Source organism: Pseudocercospora fijiensis (genome assembly GCF_000340215.1).
Source record: "Pseudocercospora fijiensis CIRAD86 unplaced genomic scaffold MYCFIscaffold_3, whole genome shotgun sequence".
Taxonomy (NCBI): Eukaryota; Fungi; Ascomycota; class Dothideomycetes; order Mycosphaerellales; family Mycosphaerellaceae; genus Pseudocercospora; species Pseudocercospora fijiensis.
In genome coordinates, this window is record NW_006921534.1 from 3,516,295 (window position 1) to 3,540,817 (window position 24,523).

The following is a 24,523-nucleotide window of genomic DNA, read 5'->3' on the forward strand; positions in this document are numbered from 1 at the left end:
CATGAGGCAGTAGCTGGGCATCCGCGCGTATCGCGTCATTGTGGTAATTTCGCGCTTTGCAACGCAACTACGCAGTATCACTTGTTCGTTGCCAGTACAAGTCCGTAGCTCGCTGAACGACTATCTCCGACCCGCCTCCACGACAGCCTTCATGTCATTGGACAGTGTCTATGCTTTCTTCATGTTTCAATCTCCATCCTCATGTGCTTCGCAATGCCTCGTACTCCGCGTGTAACCACACATCATCAATTGCTACCTTCCAGTGATCGAACGTTGATTCACAGCTCTTGCTTCGCGCATCGGACGCGAACTAACCTCAGAGCGGAGGACTTCCATCTCGATCCGGGGGGCTGCGCCGTGCGAAGCTCAACGCGTCTATGAAGACTATTGTTTTCCCATGTGCTCATGCATGCATCTGCACACCCTGGTGCCTGCCCAGTCTCTCGAAGGTATTCCTAATGTCTGCAATGAACTTCCAGATGGCCGCCGCAAGACGCCTGCTGATCTCGCTATCGATCTGCCATCTCCAATGACGCATGTGTTGGTGCATGAGGGATGGAAGGAAGAACGGGAGCCCCTTTGATGTGGACGGTACGGAGTCAGGTCCGTTACGCTGCGCGCCTCATTTCTCGGCAGCCTCCAACCTCACCTTGCCTCCTGACATGCTGTACTGTAGTGAAAAGAGGCATAAAGGCGGCCGCGCACAACACACCGAACACGCCAGCAGATCGAGCAGGTTGCTCTCGGCCTGTGAAGGAGTAGTGTAGTCCTTCGGCAGCTCGTTCGTTGTAGATGATGAATCTTGAATGCCTTCGGTGGTAAAATTCAGGCAGGTAAGCAAGTATCCCTGGTTCGCGGTCATTGACAGGAACATCAGATAGCGGACCGCGTAGCTGCCGGAATTGGAAAGATTCGTTGCGTCGAAGTCAGGGCGTACATTTGGGCATTTGCAATGAGTGACTCGCGTCAGACACCCACGAGAGCCAGATGGTAGAGGCCTCAGAAATAGGATCTGGAATCACTGGTTTTCAACAAGAGGAATTCGAATCAAATGTAGCGAGGACTGCAATGGGCGATGTGGAAGATTCGCATGAAAGAGAAACATTTTGGATTGCTGAAAAAGTGGGAAGCCAGGACAGGTCCATCCAAGCTAGAGTGAAAGCCTCAATGCTGTCCGATAAAGGCTTTGTTTGCTTAAACTCCGTTCTTATTTCGTGGAATCTGTGTCTTAGTATCCGTGGCCAGGGATCTGCATCGGTATCGAAATTCGTACGTCTTGTCAGCACCATGCAGTGAGGACGCAGCGCTCGAAATTGAGCTCCTTTCGGCGGCAGGCCTCTCACTGCTCGAGCGCTGGCGAGACGCTCTACGCGTGCTCAAATTTACAAAATCAGAGGGTTCTTTTCGCCATGGACACCCGAGTGAACAGCAGGCATTCCAGACCCGAAGAAAGCAGGCCTACGACTCCTGCTCGACCGATAAGCTGGAAGCACCAATCAAGACACTCGAATTTGATCTGACAAAGCATGCGGGAGTGAAGTAGAGATGGTTGCTGTAGAACGGCGTCACAGCAGCTCCCAAGTGAGCACGGACCGGTGAAGTCGCAAAACAAAACATCTTCACCGCCGGCGTCCATCACACCTTCAACACGCGCGCCTCGAAATTACTTGAAAGCGTCCAGCGATTTCACCACCAGATCGCGTCCGGTCGCGCGGGCCTGATTTGGACGCTGAACTCTGCGCGACTCTTCATCGCGGCTGCAAACGCGACTCGCAGCACAACTCACACTGACGCGTGGCGCCATGAGCGCAGACAACGAGATGGCGGCGCAAGACACGGATGGCGTCTCGCTCGTTCCGTTCGACCCAAAAGCGTCCGACTTCGTGCCAAAGCCAGACAATAACGAATCGAAGTCCAGTGCCCAGGGCAAGCCGCGCCTGACGCTGAAGAATACGTCCGGCTCACTTCGCGATGGCAAATCTGACACCAAGCCGCCTCACAATGCTGTACCGCTATACAGCTCCAACATCTGGTCGCCAAACCACAATCTTCCTGCAAACAGTGCTGGAATCCCTCAGAAGCCAAGCTGGGATACGTTCGCAAGCACACCTAATCGCGCCTACCATGAGCCAGCAGCCCCAACTGAGCATGGAATCAGTCCACTGCCAGGCCTTGGCATGCAGAGTGGACAGACCAGCTTCGTACGCTCCGCCGACGGCCGCATCATTGGTGCCAACACGGGATTCAACGAGGATATTGGAAGCTTTGCCCATTCCGATCAGTATCGCAGTCTTGGTGAACCGTCCAGCTTTCCCTCACCAATCCATCACAGCTTCAGCAGAATGACAGATCAACTGTCCCAACAACCATTCGGCGTCACCTGTCAACAACCTGATTCGTCCTTCAGACAGGTCGACAGTGACAGCAAGAGCCTCACTCAACCCGGCGCAGTCTCAAATATGGCAGTAACTGTCAAGTCAAACGTCGAAAATGACGCCGAAACAGTCTTCAATGATCGCAAGTCCGACTCGAGTGGCTCGCACGCGGTCAGCGACCATTTCACGATGCAGGTTCCGGCTATGGCTGGTGCTAAGGCTGGAGTGTAAGTAGTCACAGTTGTGCCATTGTCATACTTTTGCTAATGCTCATTGTTTGCACAGGTGGTCTGAGAGATCTCATCCGCGTAGTCTGCGACGCGGGCTGAAAGATCCCAAAGCCGAATGGGAAGAGGCTTTCGATGGCGCGCTCACGGTTCTGGCGGCTGTTAATCCTGAGCATTTTCAGATGCCTCTTGGTGTAAGTTGATCGCACCCGATGATTATAATTTATTTTGCTAATGAATCGACAGACGCGTATTATCAACGTCAAATCGGAGTTCCCAAGCAATGTTATCACCGCCATTCGCCAAGGCAAGTTGTCCGTCATGGCAAAGGTCGCTGAACGCATCATGAAGATATGGGATATGCGTCACGACACCAACGAGAAAGTACTTATGCTATTCTCTGTAAACGGCAGCAAGAAATTCTGTGGTCTTGCTGAGATGAGTGGTCCATGGGATCCAGACACGCCTGTCGAAGGCTGGGAGGTCAACCCGGCTGCATCAAAGCCGTGTGTTGGGTAAATACTCTCACATCTTCAATTGCGCCGTTGCTAATAGCTTGCAGCTCGATCCCTCTCACTTGGATCTACATCAAAGACGTTTCCTATTTCCACTTCTCGCACATCCGTCAGCAGCACAATGATCACCCTGTCGGCAACATGTGGAACGGCATGAATTTCGAGCACCATGGTGAGTAGCGCAGCATTGATCCGCTATCGTGCAGCATTCATGTGCATTTGCTGACAAGAGACCAGTCGGTCGCGCAGTCGTACAGCAATATGTTCAAACGCCTGCTACCGCCAGCATTCTCGGCCACCCTAAGAACTACTCTGAGAACTACGAGCTCGCCAAAGCAGGAACTTCCCAGCAGCGACGCGGTACATTCAGCGATCGCGGTGATCGTGGCAGCCGGGGAGGACGTGGTGGTGGCAGCTTCCGTGGCGGCTCATCCTTCAACGTTCCATTCCAGCGTCAACGAAACGCAGCCTCCGACATTTCCGACGGTGATGATTCTACTCCTACAGCTGCGAAGACTTCTGGTCGCCTCCCGCGCAATGGATCGGCCCCACCGAAATACAATCTCGCGATGCTCGGCAACACAAAGCTTGCACCCGGTGAAATCGCTTCGGTCACAGTCGACTCTTCTGGAAACTTGGTGCTGCTCCCGTCGCCGACTGGGAACAGCTTCGAGATGGATATGCCGCTCACGTCTCGCTCCTTCAACAGTCCCAGGGACTTCTTTCAGGCAGCCGGACGCGACTCTGCTTCACTGCAGCACTCTGCTTCGATGAACTCGATGCGCGCCCCAGGAGGCCCAGTGCTTCATCCCTCGGTCTCAATGGACAGCTTGACGCAGCAGCGGGGAAACAGATATCCTGCATCCAGCCTCATCTCGCCGGCTGCTCATAACACGAGCTTCAACTTAGCGCAGAGCTTTTCGGGTGTACCAGTTTCTGCTAGCATGCCAAGCTTCAGCGGCATTACAGGAAGTGGCAGCGCTCGTGCGTTGCGAACCACTCCCCAGGCCCATGTGGGCAACTCTCACGGTGGAGAGGATACGCCAACCCATCGCCCCCATTCGCATTTGAAGCGTGGCGCAACTCTCCCAGGTCTGGTGACTGCCGCTGAATCTGGCCTCGGAGTTGTGAACATTGACAAGCTGAAAGCTCACCACCACATGCTGCAGGCCGAGAAACACCTGCTACAATGCCAAATGCAGGACCCGGCCACGGGTAGCATGAACATGAGACTACTCAACGCCAAGATGAATCGCCTCACTCTGGAGATCCAGGATATCGAAATCACTCTGCACAGAGCTGGGGGCTCGTACTCCCCAGAACGCTTCGACAGTTCGTCAGAGCAAGGTTCCGTGTCTTCTAGTCTGCAGAACATCTCTCCAGTTCGTGCTGCTGACGGCCGACCACTTGATTCCGCATCCATGCTCGGTTCGCCATTGTCCACAACCTACGGTGGCTACGGTAGCGAAGCTGGCACCTTCCAGCCTCGCCATCGACCCTCCGCTTCTTGGGACTTGCGCGAGAAAGCCGTGCGGGACCTTGTGGACAGCCCAAAGCAGGACAACAAAGACCTACAGCCGAACGTGCTCTCGCACCAGAACTCAAGCTTCTTCCCAGGAGGAAACGGAATGGGTAATGGTAGCAATTTCAGCTTCCACGCCCCTACTCCTGCTAAGCGCAATCGCCAAACTTGAAGAGTGCCAACAAAAAACAACTCTTGCATGGGCAGCTGGACAAACTGCCGTTCATTGCAAATTCCATCAGCGAAACTTGTACATCCAACGACCATACTTTTGCAGGCATGTCACTGGATGTGATACCCGACAAATGCACAGCATACTACTTTCATTTGTACAGCGATACTACAGCACCCAATAATGGCGAGCTCGCCGGCTCTGGTCTCTTGCACTACTGGCTAGCTTGAATCTGGGCTGCTTGGATGGGAAAGAGGCTGAAAAGGCTTGTCGCGAACGCAATGGGATGCTTGTAAGAATAGCACGGTGGCGATTGGCACTTGTACTCGAAATCCGTTACCCTTGAGGAAAGAGGCGGAGTACAGAGAAGGCAGCGTGAAGATGGACACGCTTGTCATGTATACCAATGCAGTACTAGGACGAACATCGTCAACGAAGGATTCCATCTCCGATGCATGAAAGCGACAGAAAGTCATTGTCCAAATACCTCGTTTCAGCTTCGTCAACCATCAGATGTCGAGCAGCAGCTGAGCGTTCTCGCTCCCTTGAAATGCGTGAATGTCAAGTCTCGTTGACAAGCAAATCCATGGTATCATTTCCACTCCTTTCAAGCTTTCTTACGCCACCAGCGCCTCGCTAAGATATCAAATCGCACCAAAATAATCCTTTCTCAATAGTCATCATACTCCAGATGTTTCCTCCTCTCCTCTGCCTCTTCTTTCGCCATACGATAGTCGTCGCTATCCACATCGCTTCCCTCCTCCCACAACTTCTCAAACTCGGCGTCATGCGACAGATTTGCGCTCGGTTGTGGTATCGCCCATATGTTCTCCCTCGCCCTCTTGTGTCGCTCGCGATCTTCCTCTATTCGTTGTTCAATCTGTCTTTTGTCCAACCTTATGCCAGAAGTATAAAGCGCGCCCGGTTCTCGCGCTACGGAATGCGGAGTAGATCGCACAGTAGAAGCACCGCCATCTCGTCTTGCATCATCTGCTGCGTGCGCGGGGCTGCTGATTCCGCCTGGCAAGTTGTCTCGACCTTGGATGCACTCCTCCAGTTCCCGTACTGTCTGCTCTTGCAAGAAACCACCTCCCATGAGTGTATTGATGACTTTCCTCACGACCTTCACGTTCGCTGCTCCGCTTCCATCGTCTGGTGCTACCAGATCGATAATTCGAAGTATGTCTCGCTCCATCATTCGCACATACTGGATCCCGCTTGCATTCAGCCCACCAGTCTGAGAAGCAGCCTTTGCGGTATCGCATAATGCTGGCAGGAAGTACATGATATTTGCGCGATTGTTCATGTTATTGCGTTCGAGCTGTTCGAGGATGCACGAGTGCAAGTCATCGGCGTAGTCGGCATATTTGAGGGCGTAGTTCGCAGCTTTTGTAGCAGAAGTGGTGCTAGCGTTCAGATGCTGCAGTTGTGAAGTGAAGCGCATGCGCACTTCAAAAGGGTCTGCCATGGCGGAAGAAGAGGCTTGTTGACTGCAAAGCAGTGCTTTCGTGCCTAACACTGGAGAGAAAGATGTAGCGTAGCAGCGCAGCTTCACTTCAGATCTCGGCACGGCCCGAAATGTGGAGCCGCACCTAGAGACAGTCAAGGAAGCGAGCTTACGGAGCGGCTGGGCTGCGGTAGAACTACCGACCGCCGATGAAAAAGAGAGTGGCTGCGATCGATGTTGAAGAAGCCGGCCTTGCTCAGCTCTTCCACGCCACGGACACTCCAGCAGAAGCTCAGAGCACAGCAGTGGACAGCTGCGTAGATGCCAGTTATTATGTGGAAGGGAGTCGAGATGAGATGGCGGACGTGAAGCGTCGCTTATTCAGCGCGCCATCGATGTGGCGTACCTCCCTACGCCGCTCCCTCGCTCTTGGTGCAAGCTCTTCGTCTATCCACGGAGTACGCAAATCAGCCTTCTATACCTCGCTTCTCACTCTGATACCATAAGAGCAGGGGTGTGCCTTGACACTTACGCCGCATCGCGAACCCAAGTTGCGGAACGATACGCGCAAACATGCCTCTTCAAATTCTGAGTAACGAGGATGTTAGCAGGATACTCCATTCCTTCACGAAAGAAGACATCTTGGAGCTCCAGCAGTCCCTGGCTGACGCTCTGCACTGGTACTCAACTTCAAGCGATGGCAACGATTGCTGTTCAGACTACCAACCAGAAAGAACGGTACTGAAGCGGAAAGACGGAAGCACATCCATCTACATGCCAGCATCTGGAATGACTGGTCAAGGCGTCAAAGTGCTGAATGTTACTCCACCAGACGCGAACGGACTTCCAGGGCTACAAGAGACGTACTCAGACGGTGACTCTCGAAGCTCGATCAGCTCAGCTTCGCGCCAAAGCATAGACTCCAGAAGGTCTGGCTCCTCGTCTCTACCGACAACACTTTCAGAAGTCACAGACGGCGCTGGCAACATATCACTGACCTCTTCAAATGACGCCTCCCAATCAACCATTCGCGGCTCGCTTACCTTGCTGGACAACATGGGCAACACTACTGGCTTGTTGAATGCAGAAGAGATCACAGCTTTCCGCACGGCTTTGGCATCAACGATGCTGTTCAAGAAGCGCCATAGCGTTCACGATGTGACCGTTTTTGGTGCTGGTCGGCAAGCATACTGGCACATACGTCTTGCATTGCTATTGCGAGGGGATGAAATCCACCACCTCAACATCGTCACGCGCCGCTTTGAGTCCGCACGGAAATGTATAATGAGGCTATACAATCCACAGCCACACGATCCAGACTACGTCAACCACATTGGCGAGAAGTACAACTCTAAGACCAAGAAGAACATCCTGACGCCCAGCCACACCGAGTATCAGCGCCTGGTCAAGGAATACGTGCGCGCAAGTAATGTCATTTTCTGTTGCACGCCGAGCACGACGCCGCTTTTTCCAGCGACGTATCTCACAAATCCAGAAGGAAGAAAGAAAGGCAGATACATCTCGTGTATTGGTTCGTATAAACCCCATATGATCGAACTACACCCGGATGTGCTTCGGTATGCAGTAGCGCCTCATCACGAACACAAGCATATCCACAAGCGACAGAAGGAAGGTGGCGCCATCCTGGTCGATACTGTCTCAGGCTGTCTGAAAGAGGCTGGTGAAATCATTCAAGCCAAGCTGATGCCAGATCAAGTGGTGGAATTGGGGGAGCTGTTCATGCTGAAGCGCGACGCAGACAGGAACGCGAGGGAGAGAGGTGAGAAAGTGGATGTCGGCGTGGATGGATGTGCTTTGCAAGATAATTCTGGCTTGAAAGACTGGCTGACGAGAGGAAATGTCATTTACAAGTCGGTCGGGCTCGGTCTTATGGACATCGTCGTCGGAAATGAGCTGTTACGATTTGCGAGAGAACGAGGCGTGGGAACGACGGTTGGCAACTTTTAGAACAGTAGTACTCAGCACTACCAGGCTTGATGCCAGAAATCCTGACAGTTATATGATTCTATTCTGCAATGTGATTCCTCCAATGCAAGATCTTGCCCACGATAGGACCGGATAGTGCTATCTGCTAGTCTGTAGCCAAGCTCGCTGCCCCGCAGACAACGGTAGACAAGGAGAAAGCGAGACTACAAGCCTTTCCAAAACATCGTCCTTCCCTTTCGAAACTCCGTCGTTTTCCTCCACGCCTGTCTGTCATACCAATTCTGCCCCGAACTTCCCAGTCCCCTCACATCCTCCCAAAAATCATATCCTTCCTACTCGTCAGCCCAACCTGACACCGATTATGACAACGATCGTGCAAACACTCCAAATTCGAACAAACAATCTGCTCCACAATCGTCTGAGCCTCACAAGTACAACAGGTCCATCTTGGTGCCGGTTCCCAAGCTCTCTGTGGTCGACTCGAAGTGATGCCAAATTGCTCCCACTGCTGGCCAGGAGGCTTGCTCAAATCATAGATCGGTGGTCGGACTCTGACTGTCTCATACTGGGTAGTGTTTGGGCTATCAGAAGTGGAGCGGTTTGGAGGAGTTTTGTTACTGTTCTTGCAGAAATCGATGAGTGGTGGGTACAGCGCTGGATCAGCGTTCACAGGGGAAAGCGTGGGGCGAGGAATTTTTGAAGCTGTTGGTGGGGATTTGGAAGAGGTGCGTGGGCAGGGTGACGGAGTTTGAGGTTCTGATGCAGATCGCTCACAATCTCTTTCTGGCATTGTTGTCTGCTCCCCCAGATTCTTGTTCTTGGGATACCACAGGGGGTGTGGAGGGGAACGAGCGCGATTCTCGCTCTTCTTCCACAGGTGTGGGCCTGGAAGTTGAAGCGTGTCTTTGCTCGCCGTGCCGAACGCTGTAGCGCTGGCGAGATCCTTGGTGACAGCAAGCTCATCCTCCTGGGTCGAGTCTGATCTCTGCGCTCGCCGAGAGCGCGATCTGGTGCTCCGCGAAGGCCCAAGAGCTGCAAGGATACGTCCGGCTGCCGTCAGATCCTCGGCGCTCTTAGATGCCTCTCGCAGCTCGCCTGGTTCCATGATTTCGAACTGGCAGCCTCGTGCTTCGACTCTGCGCTTTGTGGGAGTGGGACTGGCCAAGTGAGGCGCACTCCGAGGAGATTCAAGAGGTGGAGATGTTTCATTTGTATTGCCCGGCGGCGGCGTGGCAAAATTGAAGAATGGTGCCTTCTGCTTGTACTTTTGCAATTGCTCCCTGGAAGGCGACTTTCGTTGCAAAGTCCGCGGTGGTGGTGCTGGAACTGCCAAATCGCCGAGTTTGATTGGTTCTTGTGCAGTGTCGTTATGAGAGCTCGACTGATCGGTGTGCTCCGAGGAAGAAGTTGTACTCAGTGAGCGTTTGCCCAAGATGCGCCGCAGCGAAGCGACCATGTCTCAAGTGTGAGCGTGTGTATGGCGTTTGCTGGGTTGGACTAGAAGAATTATCAGCCAGGCGGCAGAGAGAAGTGGAGTGACGCGGGCGGCGCTAGCATGTGAACATTTTAACGCTGAATGCACAGCTGTTACAGATTGGCACTTCACTTGCCTCATCCATACGGTGCGCTCGTGTTGTCTGGCGAGACACTGCATCGAAATACTGTCATTTCGAGCGATTTCTGGTATACGAACTTCATGCTTCCCACCAACTGCAATGAAGCCACAACGCCTGCGCTGGAATACTAAGTTGGGTATGCGATTATCGATACCGCGATGCTCGAGAGCTGCACTGTCTCCAATTCCCCTCTCCTTCACGAGCGGAGGCATGAAGCTCCTTACATTACGTCCAGTGGTCCAGTCGCCCAGCTGGTAATCAGTCATGGAATCCTGGGCCACCCAAAAGAACGAGCTCACAGTACCAGTTTGACACCTGTCCAGCCTGCTAGACCCCACAAAGCTAGCGCTATAGGTTGGCTGATAACGAATCCAAGCACCCTTCCACTACCGTTCGGCTTGTCCACATTCGAGTAGCCAATCGCATACACTATTCTGCCAATGATGAAGCCAATACCGAGACCTGTTGTGGTTCGGGGGTATGCCAGGCCTGCAATCAGCATGGCTAATGCGGTCGAGGGCTGTACTTCGTTGTAATGGGCGTGGGCTCGCTGTTTGCAGTTGAACACATGCATGGCCTTTGCCTGTTCCTTGTCCTTGGCCGCAGCAATATCTCCGCTATCTGCGAATGCCTTCGGGGTTTTCAGACCGGTAGGCTTTCGTGCCAATCCTCCTCGCAAGCCATGCCAAAATCCAAGCTATTCTTATTGTCAGTTAAGCTTGGGGATCGTTGGAACAGCGAGACGAACGAAGAATGTGGCAGCGGTAGTCGCAACTACATAGCCTATACACGAATCAGCCAAGCTTTTCGATTGTTTCGTCTGGTGTTTCCTTACCATACTCCTTTGGAAGCTCGATCGTTACCGACATTGTTGTTCTTGCTTACAAGTTGGTTGGAACAATGAAATGGCTGCTTGTGAGGCGTACAGGTGCTGGGTACGCAGTTTCGAATTGTGTGCTGGTGTTCTGGTGCTGGTACTTGGTGCGAGAGTGACCAAGGGACCTCGAGTAAGTATATGGTGTGATAGATATGTGTAGTATAAGGATGTGAAAGAGGGAAGAGCAATACTATACCTGAGCGCCTCCAAGGCTGTGAATGAGGTGGGAGATCTGCTATTTATATGGCTGCTCGAGCGCCATGCCGTCGAGGGCACAATGAACTATTGGAAACGTGACAGTTCGATTCGGCTTTTGTTGCGCCGTGTCCGCATCCGGGGACACAGAAATCCTGACTACCGAAACCACCGAGCTAACTACCGAATTGACTAATCGGAGAAAGCCGTAATGGTCCGTACGTAGGTTAGTGCGCGCGCTCGGCTTAAATAAGCTCGACTTTCCGAAAGCAACCCTTATTCCTTTCCCCTACTATAGCAGCTTCTACTAGCGTTAGTCTATTTAGAATCTAATCTTAATCTATTCTAACTCGATTTACTAATCTATTTAAACTCGATTCTACTATAGCCCTATCTTAGAAGCTTATTAACAATAAGGACTACCTCGTATATATCGATGCGGTAGGTAAGAATATAAAACTATTAGTAAGTCTTTTTATTATTCTATTACTATTTATTTCTAATTGCTTTTAGGGCTTCGAGGTATTTAAGTTAGTTATAGACGAAAACACCTTCTTAGACGACGACTAAATTCTAGTACTAGGCGAGGTAATCTATCGCGTTACCGCTAGTAAGGATAACGATATATGTTTAGTAAGTTTTTTCTAATCTAAATGCATTAGTAATAGTATCTAATTAGTTTTAGTATAAGCTATTCTAAGACTCCTCTGCCCTTCTCGCCTATATATATATAAATACCGACAAAGGTAGATATAGTCTTATATTCGAGAAGAGAAAAGGTTAAGGTAGATAGAAGGCGAAGAAACAAGCTAAGGGTATATAATACTAATCGGAATAGTTTCGGAAACGTTTAAATATAGGCTAATTCTATTTAGAATAGTATCGTAAGGTAGCTATCGCTACTAATAACGCCTATATTAATAATACTAAGAAGGCAGTAAGTACGCTAAAGCCGAAGACACTAAAGAAGGCTACTAATACTACCCTAAAGAAGGTAGATAGGATCGGTATATTATTAGTTTTAGAATAGTTTAAGAAAAAGTACTAATAGTTTCTTATTCGTTTTAGAAAAGCCTACTACCCTACGTAGCTTACGCTTATCTAAGAAGAGCAAGGCTAAGGCTAAGTTCGCGGCTAACCTCGACGATATTATTTCGGGCAAGGAGACCTTATAAGTAGGGTTTTTTTAGTATAGTTAGCGTAGCGTTAGGGTTAGGAGATACCCTTCTAATACTAATAAGAAAGCAATAAGTATTATTAAACTATTCTCAAACTAATAAGAATCTAATAATAGTTCTCGGGCTTTCTTAATAATTTTAGATTTAAATGATTTTTTACTAACTTTTCTTAGGGGCAGTAAGGCTAAAGAATCTCGGTCGGTAAAAGCAATAGGTTATAATACTAAGTCTTTAAATGCCTCTGTTTCTATACTTAATTTAGTACTAATAAATTATAGGTCTAATTAAGATAAAACGGCTATATCTTCGAAAAATCCGATACCTCGAGAAAGAACCCTATCGATAAGTACTAACAATAGCGACGCTAACGAGGACGACGAGAAATTAGAATAGTTAGGACTAAGTCCTATAGCGGTACGGCCTAAGAGTCCTATCGCTATCCGGAAATCGAGTCCGATAAAAAGGTTTATAATTAGAATACGAATCTATTTAACCTACGACGGTAGAAATATACCTTAAAAAAATTAACCTTACTTATAGGACTACTTCGGACGATAAGAATAAAACTAAAGAGTCGCGACGGCGGTAAGTAATAATCTTCGTTTTATCCTATCTATCGTCGACCTCTTACTAATATTTCTAGTATTTCTAAATCGTATAAATTAGCGCCGATAGTAATTTCTTCGGATAAGTCGGAGGGCTCGGTCTATAACCTAGAGGAAGAAAACCCCCTTAGGGACCTCGAGAAGCTCGCGGTATCCGCTTCTAAATAGAATGCTATAAATGCCCTATCGGCGCCTTCTCGTAATCCGAAACTAATAACATCCGTTTCGGATTCTAATATTAAGCGAGAGCCTAGTACCGAATCCCCCCCGGCTTAGTCTCCGAAAAGGCCTACGCCCGAGCCTTCGATTAATCCGCCTATTACGCCTACGCTACTAGTCCGGATAGCCCCTCCGCCTAAGCTAGTACTAGCTTAGTAGCCCTTATATCCTCGATAGGGATTTCCCGATCTATAGCCTCTCTCTTATAGTTCTATTCGAGTACCTAGATATAAGCGAGGAAACGCGGTAAGCCTACTCTTATTTAGATCTTAAACGATTATAAGTCTATTCTTATTCTATTTAGATTAATTTCGGGAGCGCTATCGGTCTTCTATATTAGTAGGGATAGCACGATCGCTATCTGACCTATTTACGAAATAGATAGACCTAAGACCTCTTCCGTAGCTATAAATACCGAGTATTGTTCTAAGATCTCGCGGACGATAGCTTAAGGGCTCTTAGAGCGGTAACGAAGGAATAAGAATAGAATAAGAATAGTATAAGAATAGAATAAGAATAGGATAGGAATAGAATAGCAGGGGAGTTCTAGGCGGGTTAAGAATCTTATAGAAGTAAATACTAGTAGTTATAATTATTTTTGTATTATAGTCTAAATCGTTTCCTATACTAATCTGAATCCTTTAATATACTAATTATAAACCTTTCTCTCTTATCTATTCTTTTAATACTATTTCCTCGCGAAGGAGATCTAGTATCTCTCGTTTCGCTTTATTCTACCGTTCTAGAAGCTCTACGTCGATCGGCGGTATATCGTCGCTAGTCGCCGGTATACTCGGTAGTATCGGCGTACTAGTTACTTTACGTAAGGCTAGACTTTCCTTCGCTTGTAACGATAGCGCCGAACGACGCCGCTTTAGTATCTAAGTACTACTCGGTTCTTCGGCGACGATTATATCCTTATTAAATTCTCGTTCCGTTCTCTTTTCTATCGTATCCCGTTTACGACGGCGGTTCTCTAGATAGGGAAGTTAATATTATTCCGATACTATTTAAATAACGATTACTTATACTATATTAGTATTTACTCTTCGTTGCTAACGAGTATATAGAGTAAGCCCGCTATATTAAACGAACGCTATAGGACTCGATGTTTTTTATAGATATTAGAGTCTTTCGATCTAAGATAGTAGCGCTATTTTAATATTATTGCTTTGTTAAACCAATTAGAAAGCTTTTAGAAAGCTTTAATATACGTATTAATTGTAGGTAGAATTTCCCGATGCTTTCTAGTATAATACCCCTATTTCCCGGCTAACTCGATTGTATTAGTATAGTATCTAATTGTCCGCTAAGTTACCTTAGGAATATTTAAGAAGGCGGGTACTAGGCTATAGCGGATATAGCGATAGAGCTTATACCTAGCCTACTTTGCTACTTTCTCGTTTAAATAACCTAGCGATAGGATTTATTTTAGATTCTAATCTAAAAGCTTTCTTACTTACCTACTAAAGCTTTAACTTCCTTAATATAAGCCTCTTTTAATTTCAATCTACGGATACTATCTATCTAAGCGAAAAGGATCGATTAATCGTATAGGCTCTCGTTCTAAATAGCCTTATTAATGTTCCTCTACTAATAGATTACGCAATAGAGGATAATATATTCGAGTTGCACCCTCTAATCGCGGTTTTAATAGTTAATTTCTTAAAGATAAAGTCCTAAGCCTAGGAGAAGCGTTTATTATCGTAATATTATCGCAATATTATTATAATAAGAATGCTTTCTTATACCTTTAGCCTGCTTTAAGTTTAGGTCGGTTACGACCGCTCGAATTCCTTTACCGTAGATATAGTAAAAGGTTACTGCCGTTCTAGTAACCTTACGTATCCTTCCGAAGACTCGCGTAAAGAAGTTCTAGTATATAGACTCGGATTCTCTATAGACGTAGGCTCGGGCGAAGATAAGGACTAAGAATGTATTTAGAATAGAATAATATTAGAATAGCATCGGAATACGAATTACTTACGAATAGTTCGCTCTTTATCCTATCGTCCGAGAATTACTTCGTTTATATTCTTTTCCTTAATACGTTAGAACGATATATCGACCTCGAAGGTATCGAAGGAAAGGAATAGCGACGCCTACTCTACGAAGAATGTAATAGTTATATACTCTTATTCTGTCTACTATATACCCTAAATATATTGCTAAATCGAATGTTAGTAGAATCGGAATGCTTTAATAAAGTAATGTAAATCGAATGTAAATCGAATAGGAATCGAATAGGAATCGACTTACTTACTATTTCGGGGTTCTTTCGCTCGATATTATACTTAAATTAGACTCTATTTATCGTCGTTCCGTCTAGGTAATAAATAAGCTTTTATCGTCGGATTTCCCGTCTAATATTATTAGTATTCTCTAGACTAAGATAAATTTCGCTAAGGGCGTAAACCCCTTTATCTCGGAGGTACTACTATAGGGCGAACGTCTAAAGGAAGACGGCTTATCCCGTTCTAATTAGTTTCTTAACCGTTTGCTATACGATTCTTATTTGCTTAATATATATAGTGTTATCGTTGCTAATAGTGTTTAAGTAATAAGTCTTAAGATTTTATCCTTATAGGATTAAAGCGGTCGTATAGGCGGCGGCGGTAGATAACAATGCTAATAAAAGGATACGAAGATAACGTAAGGATATACCGCAAAGTTAATAGGTACGATCTTCCTTATTTTAACTAAACAACTAATCTTCTTAAGGAAACCTAGTCTAGAGGGGAGGTAATTGTAACCTAATTACGATATTAATTTATTCGGAATCTAATCCGAATCCATTTATACTTACGGTATATCCTCCGTAGGCTCGTCCCTTATACGATCTCCGTATACTATCGCTTTATAATTAGAATCCTAGATTAATTGTTTACCCCTATAACTAGGCTCTATATCTATTTATAATCGACATTCTCCGCTAGCTTAATCGCGCGGAAGCGATAATCGTATTTATTTAGGCTAGAAGAGTCGTAGTTCGTATAGTAGTATTAGCAGATAAATCCTTCGCCTAGTATTATCCTTTTAAGCTGTTTCGTTTAGTATTAGTACGAGAAACTACTTATATTAGAATAATATTAGCTTAATATTAGATTGACATTAGTATAGGATTTATTACTTATACGTAGATTAAAGAATCTAAACTTTATCTTATAAGAGTCGTACCTAAAGGCCTTATAGAATGTCCTATTATCGAACTCTTTTCGGAGCGACTAGTAGAGCCTATCGCTGTTATTCGCCTATAAAACTATTAATATTAGAATTATATATCTTAACGCGTTCTTTCTCGCTAGATTAGGATTATCCTCGTTAAACCTTTCGAGATTCAATCTCTTTCTCGTCTTCTACTATTCTTCCGGGACCTTATAGTAATCTATAGATACTAGGTTCTCGTATAACTACTAGCACTACTTAATACCTAAGCAGTCGTACGACGTCTTAGTATACGGTATATTGCCTAAGCAACTAGATATTGTTAGAATAGCCCCCTTTGTTCCTACTAAGGGAATACTATATTATATCTACCTCTCTCTTAGCTATCTTTACTAATCGTTTCTTAATCGTTTCCTAAAGCGATAAGATCGGAATAATATCGGATTGAGAATCTACTTATATCTAGCTCCGGCTTAGTACTAGTCGTAGAGTAGTCGATTACGTACGCGTATCTATCTTCGTAGGTCTTCGGATATTACGGTATTGCGGTTACGTATTCGATAAAACGAGCCTAAATAGCGTCGCGGTTCGAGGTAATAATAATCCTATCCTATTGCAAATAAGTTCTTATTCCTTTAATATTATAATAGGAATGCCCTAATATATCTTATAACGTCCTTAACGTCGTCGTCGATATATAGTACCGCTAATCGGCTTTTATAGTACTCCTCGTCGTACTCCTTAAATTCTAGCTCTTAGTAGTCCCTCTCGTAGGTATTATCGTCGTTAAATCCGAGCTAAGTAGTCGTAGGGGGGCTATCCCCTTCGGTAAGATCGACCTTAAATTGCTTTTAGTATCTAAATTAGATTTAATTAGAATAAGATCGGAATAGTATTAGAATAATATACGATTTGTAATAGAATAGGCCTCTCCCGCGGTAGGTTTACCGAGGATAGCGGCGTTAGCATCTAGTTCTTAGTATAGGTCGGTAGAATATTTAATATCTTTGCTATTCCGTAGTTTTCTTATTCGTATTTATATTCGTAGTAAATAGTATAGGAAAGTAATAGGGAAAGGTATACCTTTCCCCGCATATTAGTATATTATACCTTTCAGCTTAACCTCGGCTAACCCCCTATTATTTTAGAGTTCCTAACTACCGCGGTAGTCAGCTCGGCGATTTCGGTGGTCAGACCGGCGCTGCGCTCTCCGCATCCGAATTGGCCCCGTGCCTCGGTTTCGCTCGTCGCTCATCATTGGGAAAAAGGTTGGGTTACCAGCCTGTCACATTTATTGGGCTGGGGTACAGCGTGAAGCCACCGATGTCGTTCAATTTCGGGTCACTAAAGGCCCGCAGACTCTATCCTGATGGCCATATTATTGAGCGACTATGGCGCTCACGAGCTGACGACGAAGTGAAGAAGCATTAGAACTATTGCGCCGCCGACGAATGCACCGCGTCCTACGCGTAACTCAAATACTCGCAAGCCATAGCTGAACGCGTCAAGGAGGGCGAGGTGGACGTGGACGTTTGCGAATGCTCGTCTAGGAGAAGGGAAATAGAACAGGGAAATGGCAGGACCGGACGAGCACAGGCACAGGCACAGGCACAGCACAGGCACAGGTATTCTAGGCATGGATTTCTGGTCTCTTGAGTGCGAGGGACCACGTTCGAGCTGGAGGCGTAGGAGCCAAATCAAGAGCAATAATGTCGCGAGTACATCTCGTGTTGATAGTGATACAGAGCCCAAGCAAAAGGCGAACTGGACTGGACGTGAGATGCTCGCCGTCCAAAGTGGCTAAAGACCCGGTGCTCGGGAGGATGCGCTGGTCGGAAGGGCTTTGATCTCTCAAGAAGTCTGCAGTAAGTCCTGCAAGCGCGGTAGAAGGGAAAAAATGTCAAGGTAAGGCAAGGCAAGGCAAGGCCGTGCTTCCTTCCTCAGCATCCAGCAACTGTCACATGTCGGAAGCAGCCGAAGAGGCCATCGCCAGAAAATGCCATGATGAGCGCCATCTTCTCGTCTTTCCTACTAGATATCTACCTGAGCACGACACCTGCTATCTCCTGCATTCCGTCACACTGCAACGGCCATGGCAGCAAGAAGACAGGCCAGCAACTGCGACGCCGGCCTTGAGCCATATTTATCCAGAATCGACACAGACGTGCATGAGATGAGGCGCAGAGATAGTAAGTCTGCGCGCAAGACAAGCGCATATCAACACGCGCACGCGCTGACGTGAACTCATCAGCCAAAGCAGGACTCGATTTCGAAAAACGCACGGCGTCTCGATCAAGCGCAGTACCTTCACCTCAAGATTCCTTGAATCACCAAGCATTGGGCCATCGAGAAGAATCTCGCAGCAATCATTCAGCATCCGCTCACTCTGTACCTCCATCACCTTCACTATCCACGTGCAGCATTCCGTCCCGAGCGCCTTCTCAAAGCTTTCCAACCATTTCTGAGTTCAGCAACCGCATACGCAAGTCAGACCAGATTACATTAAGTCAACACCGAACTGTATCGAGGTCATCATTCGACGACGGAGACGACACTGGGCTCATGGTCAATGTGGTGCCAAGACGACCAATGTCTCCCTCAACCTTAACTGGTTCAGTCGTCAGGAACCCATCCCCATCCCAGTCTCCCTCACCACGCGAACCCGGAAATTTCGACCTCGCCACGCTCAAAAGGCAATTCCAAAACCTCAGCGAAGCCTTCATCCAACTCCAAGCGCGCCATGGGAAGGAGTTGGAAGAAACCAAGAAAGCCTTCTCGGACCTCCGGGAAGAACACAACGACTACAAGAAAGCCTTCTCTGACCTCCGAGAAGCACACAACGAATCCAAAACCACCGTGCACTGGAGACTCAAGAAAATTGAAGCAGATCTGGCCAAAGCTTTTCTGGAAATCAACAAGATCCGAATGCATATGCAGGAAAACTTGAATCGGCAAGCAATCGATATAAGAAAGAATGCCGAAGAGATTGCTCTTCATGCCAAGGAGGAATGGCAAGATGCTAGTTCGGATGGCTCGTCGGTCATAAGGAGCCTGGAGCAGAAGATGACGGAGCTTAAGGTGGAGGTCAAGGCGCTGAAGAACAAGAAGGCTGGCCAACGGAAGAGTCTTGCCAACGAGGATAGGAAACTCGGCGACGCATGATGTGTGTGAGAAAGAGGGGGGAGCATCCCGGATTTGGGAAGTTTTGTGCAGCGTCGGAGCGATCGTTTTGTGGAAGCTCGAGAAACTTTGCATTGAAGCGTGTCCAAGTGTGTTTGCAGGGTGGATTCTTGGGATAGAAAGCTTGCAGGAGTGGTAGAAGCAAAGCTTTGTAGTCGTAATCAGATCCCATTTCCCTTGGCAAGCGGGTATCATAAAAATCTACTCACTACAGATACCATTCATTTCCCACTTCGCTCTCGAGGGTATCAAAATCAAAAACACTTTAAAGGAACGTACGAAGGTCTACATGACCCTCATTCTTTGCGGACTTGCTGGCGCGCTCAGGCTCGAGGACATGCGCCTTAACTCCTCATCGCTGATAGGAGCCACGAACCCTTTCTCACCCTCGCTATCGTTTTCTCCCTCTGCATCAAGAGTCTCGTGCGCCGCGGCTCCAGCCGAAGTGGAGCCAGTGGAAGGAAAAAGTCTTCGACCCAGCGAAGTCGACGCCTCCGCTGATGCAATTTTTCGTACCGATCCATGTCGTCCTAACGCCTGTTGTGAAGAAGAAGTGGACTCCGGGGACATCCTTACCGTCAGAGGGGAGGAAGACATTGGAGGTCCGATTACTGTGCGCCGATTTTCCCTGTCTGTAAAAGATGGTGGTGTAGAATACATGGGACTGTTTGCGTCGTCATTCTCTTCGATGTGTTCGATGTTGCCGTCTGGGGATTTTTGTAGACTACTGTAGCGTCTGTGTCTCTCAAATGGAGATGAAGGTGTTGCTTTTGTGGCTGGTCCGATGACTGTTGTCCTACAACCAGCATCTGGATCCCAGGACGAGAGATCGAAGACACCTGATATTATGTCAGAGACTTCTTCAGAGGACGAGACGTGCCTCGGGCTATCACTTGGACTTTTGCGTGTGGTGTATGCTGCAGCGACTTGCGCATCCTCCCTAAAGCCGCGCGAACCTTCTGACAGCACGCTCATAGCATCGGTGTCCTCGTCTGCCGTATCGCGACCGAAGTCGTGCACGACTGGGCTAGCCAGGCCTGCACGCAGCAGCTCATGTTGCTCCGACCGACGCCGCTCCACAGCCGCATCAAGTTGGACCTCGTAAGGTGAGGCTGAATGTTGTGATCCGTACTGTTCTCTGCGAAGCTTTATGCGTTCCCAGTCCCCTCCGAACTGAACCACTGATGCCTGCTTGCCGTGCAGAATGAAGCGAGGCTTCTCACGCGTAAGACCAGGCGTTGCTTCCTCAGTCTCCCGATCTTCAAAGCCACCAGACCGCACAGTGCTATCGCTGTTCTTATTCCTGCGATGACGGTGAGAGTGACTATGTTGATGATGATCTCTGAGCGTCTTCTGTAAACTCCGTCGCACACCCTTGTGCTTGCTCTCGGGAGAATTGCCAGAGGCGGTGCCATCAAAACTAGGTCCGCGTCCTCCGCCTTCAGCATCGGGCGCCACCGTCGCTCGCGCAAGTAATTGAAGCTCACGCTCATTGATGCTTCCTGCAGGGGTGGTCTTGCCTCGGCCTGTTGTCGTCTCCGAGGCGCTAGTGGACGCTGTTCGTTGCATTTGTAGCATACTTGACATTGAAGCAGAGTGAGACAAGCTTGCATAGCTGGCAGGTGGAGATGCTGACAGGTATGTACTGGCGATAGACGGTCGATGCGGTTCTGGCTCAGCTGATGCATCGATGTTGAGAGGTGGCAACCGCCAGCCATCTTCTCGTGCTGGACTTGCGGATTCAGGAGGTGTGCTAAATACATCAATGCCAGCAGATCGGTCGACAGAGCCTCTAGTCGGCGGCCGGCCCGACATCTGAAGTGTTAGTGGGCTTTGAGGTGGACTCCTTGCATTTGGAGTTCTTGATGAACTGAGTCGAGTCAGCATAGTCGGCTTGTGCTTCTTCGCGGACTCTGGCTCCGTGGGAACGCTCATCGTAAGCTTTTCAAGGTCACTGGCACTCAAGCCATCGATCCGTACATCCATGGCGAGGATGTCACGGTGGGCCTTCATGCGCCAAATGTCCCGTAGTGCCCATTTGATCATGGCATCCGCTTTGGCAGCAGCGTGTACAACATCTTCTCGTGTCTTTGGCGCAATTGGTGCCAAGACCAATAGATGCCGTGCGTTTCGAAGCATGCTCTCGAGCTGACGATTTGCGTCGACTATTCCCTTCTCGAGCTCGTTGATCTTGGCGACCATAATCTGTCTTCGAGCCGCCATGACCTGTTTCTGAAGTGATGGTTCAAGTGTGCGGCTTCTGATCGTGGCCTCTCCCATTTGTGTCTGAATCGAATGTGTAGACTTGGTGCTATCCAGCCTGGACACATCATTTGGTCGATTGTCCTCTTCACTTCCTCCGACCATGCCTCTAATGCGCACGCCAGCTGCACGAAATGCTGCAGCATAATTGATTAGTCCCAGCCAATCGTTCAGCTCAGCCTCGTTATCTGCCAAAAACACCTCATCCTGACCACTAGTTCCCACGAAGGTGAACGCATTTTTGTGTCTGTTGTACGTGGAATCCACTAGAGCGATAGCGTTATCAGTCTTTATGAGGGCATCGGGTTTGAAATCCTGCAAAGGCGGCTTGAAAGTCACAGGCGTCCTTGCTTGCATGGGTCGCTGTGCGTTATGAAACTGTTGCATCAGGCCTTTAGCCCAGTGCGAGTTCTTGAACAAGTAGAGTTGAGAGGCAGTCAGAATAGCTCCCCACTCCTGCCACGGGCTTCTAGTTTTCTTCTTCTTGCTCGACTTGCGCCAAAGCAGACCGACTTTGGTGATTTTGAGGTCAATGATGCCCTGTTGAGTCTCTGTGGGGTTCGGTTGGCCATTGATCATTTGGCTCTCGTAGGCTGCAGGTCGGGAACGAGGGGAAATGATCTGGATCATTCCAGTATGCGTAAAGGCTCGTTGGAGATATCCAGGATCGAGCTCGCCTTGGTTACCTCGATAGTCATAGGGATCGTCCATCAGTATGCTATCCTTGATATTGGGCCTCAGTGTATCCAGTCGGTTCTCGATGATCAATGTATACGGATCAACAGGACCTGATGGCTTCTTCGTGGTCTCCGAACCTGGTATAGCGCTTCTCAGCTTCGCGTGGTGATTTTTCTTGGACTTGAAAGGCATCATCCTCTCCCCATTAAAGTCGACATCCTCGTCCCAGTGCACAAATGGGGTATAGACAATATTGTCGTAGAAACACGCGAGGACATCGTCCGAAATGCCTTGGCCAGAGGTGTTCTTGAGATAGTCTGGCTTCTGCATCTTTCGCTTGTTGTTCTTGTTGAAGGCATCGGTATGGAGCATCATAATGCTGAAAGCCACAACATAGGCCACTCCAGAATCCAGAAAGATGCCGGGATTACACTCGTGGTATCTGTCTGCAAAAGCTTGAATGACACGATCCACCTGCTGGGTCTCTTTCGGCAACTCGGCTTGCAGCAAAAATTTGCGCAACGACATGTCTATTGGTTCCGTGAAGAATGGAAACGTGCGAGTATAGCTTCGGAGAACAGCCTGCATGAACGGATCAGATGACTTGGATAATATCCCAGCAATAACGCTCTTGGCCACGGCGGCCTGTAGGCGCTCCAAATACTTTCCTGGCGTGTCGCCATATTCGCGATCGGGAACGACCAGGGCCTCCCTGCTCATGGCAAAGGAGTTCGATTTGCTTCCAGTTCCTGGCGACCCATGCCTGGGCGAATGAGGCTCCGAACTCTGACGAAATCTGGAAAGATTCAGGAATCCGCCAAAACTTGATCTGCCGGTGGTGGAGGTAGAATTTCGCGCACTCGCCGAAAGAGGCGGCGGAGTGCCTGCATCGTGGGAGCTGTGCGCACCGAAGCTACTGGTCGTAGAGGACCTATCTCGTAGACCCAGTCGCATTGGTGGCTGTAGTGGTGATGATGTGACAGAATTGATTGACCGCGAAGAGCTGTGCCGGAATAGATTCATGCCAGGTTCGGCGAAAGATAGGGATGCTTTTGCCAACGACGCATGAGGAGACGAGAGAGCAGACTGCGAGCGCCGCTTGGTCGGGCTTGCTTCTGTTTGTGCCCGCCTGAGCTGGGTGGCCTCTGGGAGGCGCTCGGTCGGTGTGGTGCTGGGACGCTCGACAGTCGAATGCGTCGAGGCACGTGGTGTTGTCGGGCCTTGGTCAGCGTGAGATTGCGCGTCATCTGGATGAGGCAGCTTGATGGGAAGTGGAAAAAGCGAATTACGGTTTTTGTTCCGCCGGGGTAATTTGAAGAAGGTAGTATGCGTGGAAACGGTATGCGTGGTTGTAGTGGTAGAGGCGTAGATGTGTCCGTCTCCGGAAGACGCATTGCTCCCATCTGATCGTGAAGACTCAGACATGCGGGGATCCGGCATGGAGACTGGCACGGCAAGCGCTGAGTTGGACTCGTCGCCGTAGGAGGGAGGCGCCATGTGCTGGTTGTTCAGGTGCATGGTAGATAGACGGTGCAAGCTCTCCAGACCGCTTCTCGCTCTGCCCCATCTCAGCGACTTCTTTTGCTGCCGCACCTCATCCATGGACTTCCTGCTGTCGAGCTGCTGTGATGAGCGGCCCCTCGCCGACGCCCTCTTGAACAGCGACGACCGCGCTGGTCGCCGCTCCTCCCCCGCATGCTGCTGTCCAGCGTGCTCAGCGTGGTCCATCGTCGGGGCTGTCTTCAGAATAGTGGGCACTGTTCCCGCAGCGTCTGCAGAGGTAGGGACAGGGACAGGCGGCATGTCTTCGTCGACTCGTTCCCGCTCGGCGTCCATTCTAGCACGGACAGACAGGTGCGACTCAGAAAAGTTCCGAAACCTCATAAGGCTGAAGCGTTCGTTCAGGCGCCCCGTGCCTTCATTGTCCGTGCTCGCGTCGATGTCGTCGGGGTGGAGCTCGTGCGACAGTCGCGAATGTGAAGGGTTGCACTGCGACGCTGGCCGCGGTGGAGTGCTGGGCGGCGCGATGGGGAGGAGGGTGTTACGGGCGTTGGAGCGCGCCGATGATGTACCCAGGGATGCACTGCCAGCCGCATCATCATTATTGTTATTATTAATATGAGCAGAGTGGTCCGAGTTCTGGGTTTCGTGCTGGCGCTGGCGCTGGCGCTGGCTTTGGTTCTGGCTCTGGCTCTGGCTCTGGCCGTGTCTGAAGTCCAGCAGGCTTCGTCTCCGTCCCAGCAGCGGCATGGCCAGCAGACTCTGCTGCGGGAGTGGGGCGCATTGGTGTCGTCTCGGGGTGTGAAGAAAGGCGGCAGATGTCAGGTGCGATGCGATGCAATA

General features: G+C 48.9%; 7 protein-coding genes across 7 annotated transcripts; 3 read left to right on the forward strand and 4 right to left on the reverse strand.

Annotated features, from left to right (window-relative positions):
* Positions 1 to 181: 181 nt before the first annotated feature.
* Positions 182 to 5,451, forward strand: MYCFIDRAFT_173460 (uncharacterized protein; the record flags this gene model as incomplete). Its single annotated transcript, XM_007926910.1, is given in 26 exon segments — positions 182 to 231; positions 264 to 357; positions 384 to 438; positions 480 to 538; positions 567 to 675; positions 725 to 750; positions 793 to 815; positions 843 to 925; positions 958 to 1,024; positions 1,062 to 1,188; positions 1,233 to 1,292; positions 1,319 to 1,534; positions 1,572 to 1,581; positions 1,602 to 1,844; positions 1,873 to 2,586; positions 2,611 to 2,626; positions 2,661 to 2,796; positions 2,849 to 3,110; positions 3,158 to 3,289; positions 3,324 to 3,330; positions 3,350 to 4,755; positions 4,794 to 5,015; positions 5,066 to 5,117; positions 5,159 to 5,239; positions 5,274 to 5,344; positions 5,378 to 5,451. The coding sequence occupies 26 exon segments, from the start codon at positions 182 to 184 to the stop codon at positions 5,449 to 5,451; spliced, it is 4,395 nt and encodes a 1,464-aa protein (XP_007925101.1).
* Positions 5,452 to 5,481: 30 nt separating this feature from the next.
* On the reverse strand, positions 5,482 to 6,279 carry MYCFIDRAFT_133806 (uncharacterized protein; the record flags this gene model as incomplete). The annotated part of the gene is made up of 1 exon (XM_007926911.1): positions 5,482 to 6,279. One exon carries the CDS (start codon positions 6,277 to 6,279, stop codon positions 5,482 to 5,484), a length of 798 nt encoding a protein of 265 aa, XP_007925102.1.
* Positions 6,280 to 6,717: 438 nt separating this feature from the next.
* MYCFIDRAFT_163288 (uncharacterized protein) lies at positions 6,718 to 8,293 on the forward strand. Its single transcript, XM_007926912.1, has one exon. The coding sequence runs from the start codon at positions 6,832 to 6,834 to the stop codon at positions 8,224 to 8,226; it is 1,395 nt and encodes a 464-aa protein (XP_007925103.1). The 5' UTR covers positions 6,718 to 6,831; the 3' UTR covers positions 8,227 to 8,293.
* A 158-nt stretch (positions 8,294 to 8,451) lies between these two features.
* On the reverse strand, positions 8,452 to 9,798 carry MYCFIDRAFT_210892 (uncharacterized protein). The gene is made up of 2 exons (XM_007926913.1): positions 8,993 to 9,798; positions 8,452 to 8,930 (listed from the first exon to the last, which is right to left on the reverse strand). Exons 1-2 carry the CDS (start codon positions 9,659 to 9,661, stop codon positions 8,865 to 8,867), a joined length of 735 nt encoding a protein of 244 aa, XP_007925104.1. The 5' UTR covers positions 9,662 to 9,798; the 3' UTR covers positions 8,452 to 8,864.
* Positions 9,799 to 9,950: 152 nt separating this feature from the next.
* MYCFIDRAFT_152707 (uncharacterized protein) lies at positions 9,951 to 10,837 on the reverse strand. Its single transcript, XM_007926914.1, has 3 exons — positions 10,657 to 10,837; positions 10,570 to 10,604; positions 9,951 to 10,518 (listed from the first exon to the last, which is right to left on the reverse strand). The coding sequence occupies exons 1-3, from the start codon at positions 10,688 to 10,690 to the stop codon at positions 10,117 to 10,119; spliced, it is 471 nt and encodes a 156-aa protein (XP_007925105.1). The 5' UTR covers positions 10,691 to 10,837; the 3' UTR covers positions 9,951 to 10,116.
* Positions 10,838 to 18,649: 7,812 nt separating this feature from the next.
* MYCFIDRAFT_195518 (uncharacterized protein) lies at positions 18,650 to 19,222 on the forward strand (the record flags this gene model as incomplete). The annotated part of the gene is made up of 1 exon (XM_007926915.1): positions 18,650 to 19,222. The coding sequence occupies one exon, from the start codon at positions 18,650 to 18,652 to the stop codon at positions 19,220 to 19,222; it is 573 nt and encodes a 190-aa protein (XP_007925106.1).
* Positions 19,223 to 19,269: 47 nt separating this feature from the next.
* Positions 19,270 to 24,501, reverse strand: MYCFIDRAFT_214757 (uncharacterized protein). The gene has a single exon (XM_007926916.1). The coding sequence runs from the start codon at positions 24,428 to 24,430 to the stop codon at positions 19,526 to 19,528; it is 4,905 nt and encodes a 1,634-aa protein (XP_007925107.1). The 5' UTR covers positions 24,431 to 24,501; the 3' UTR covers positions 19,270 to 19,525.
* Positions 24,502 to 24,523: the final 22 nt, after the last annotated feature.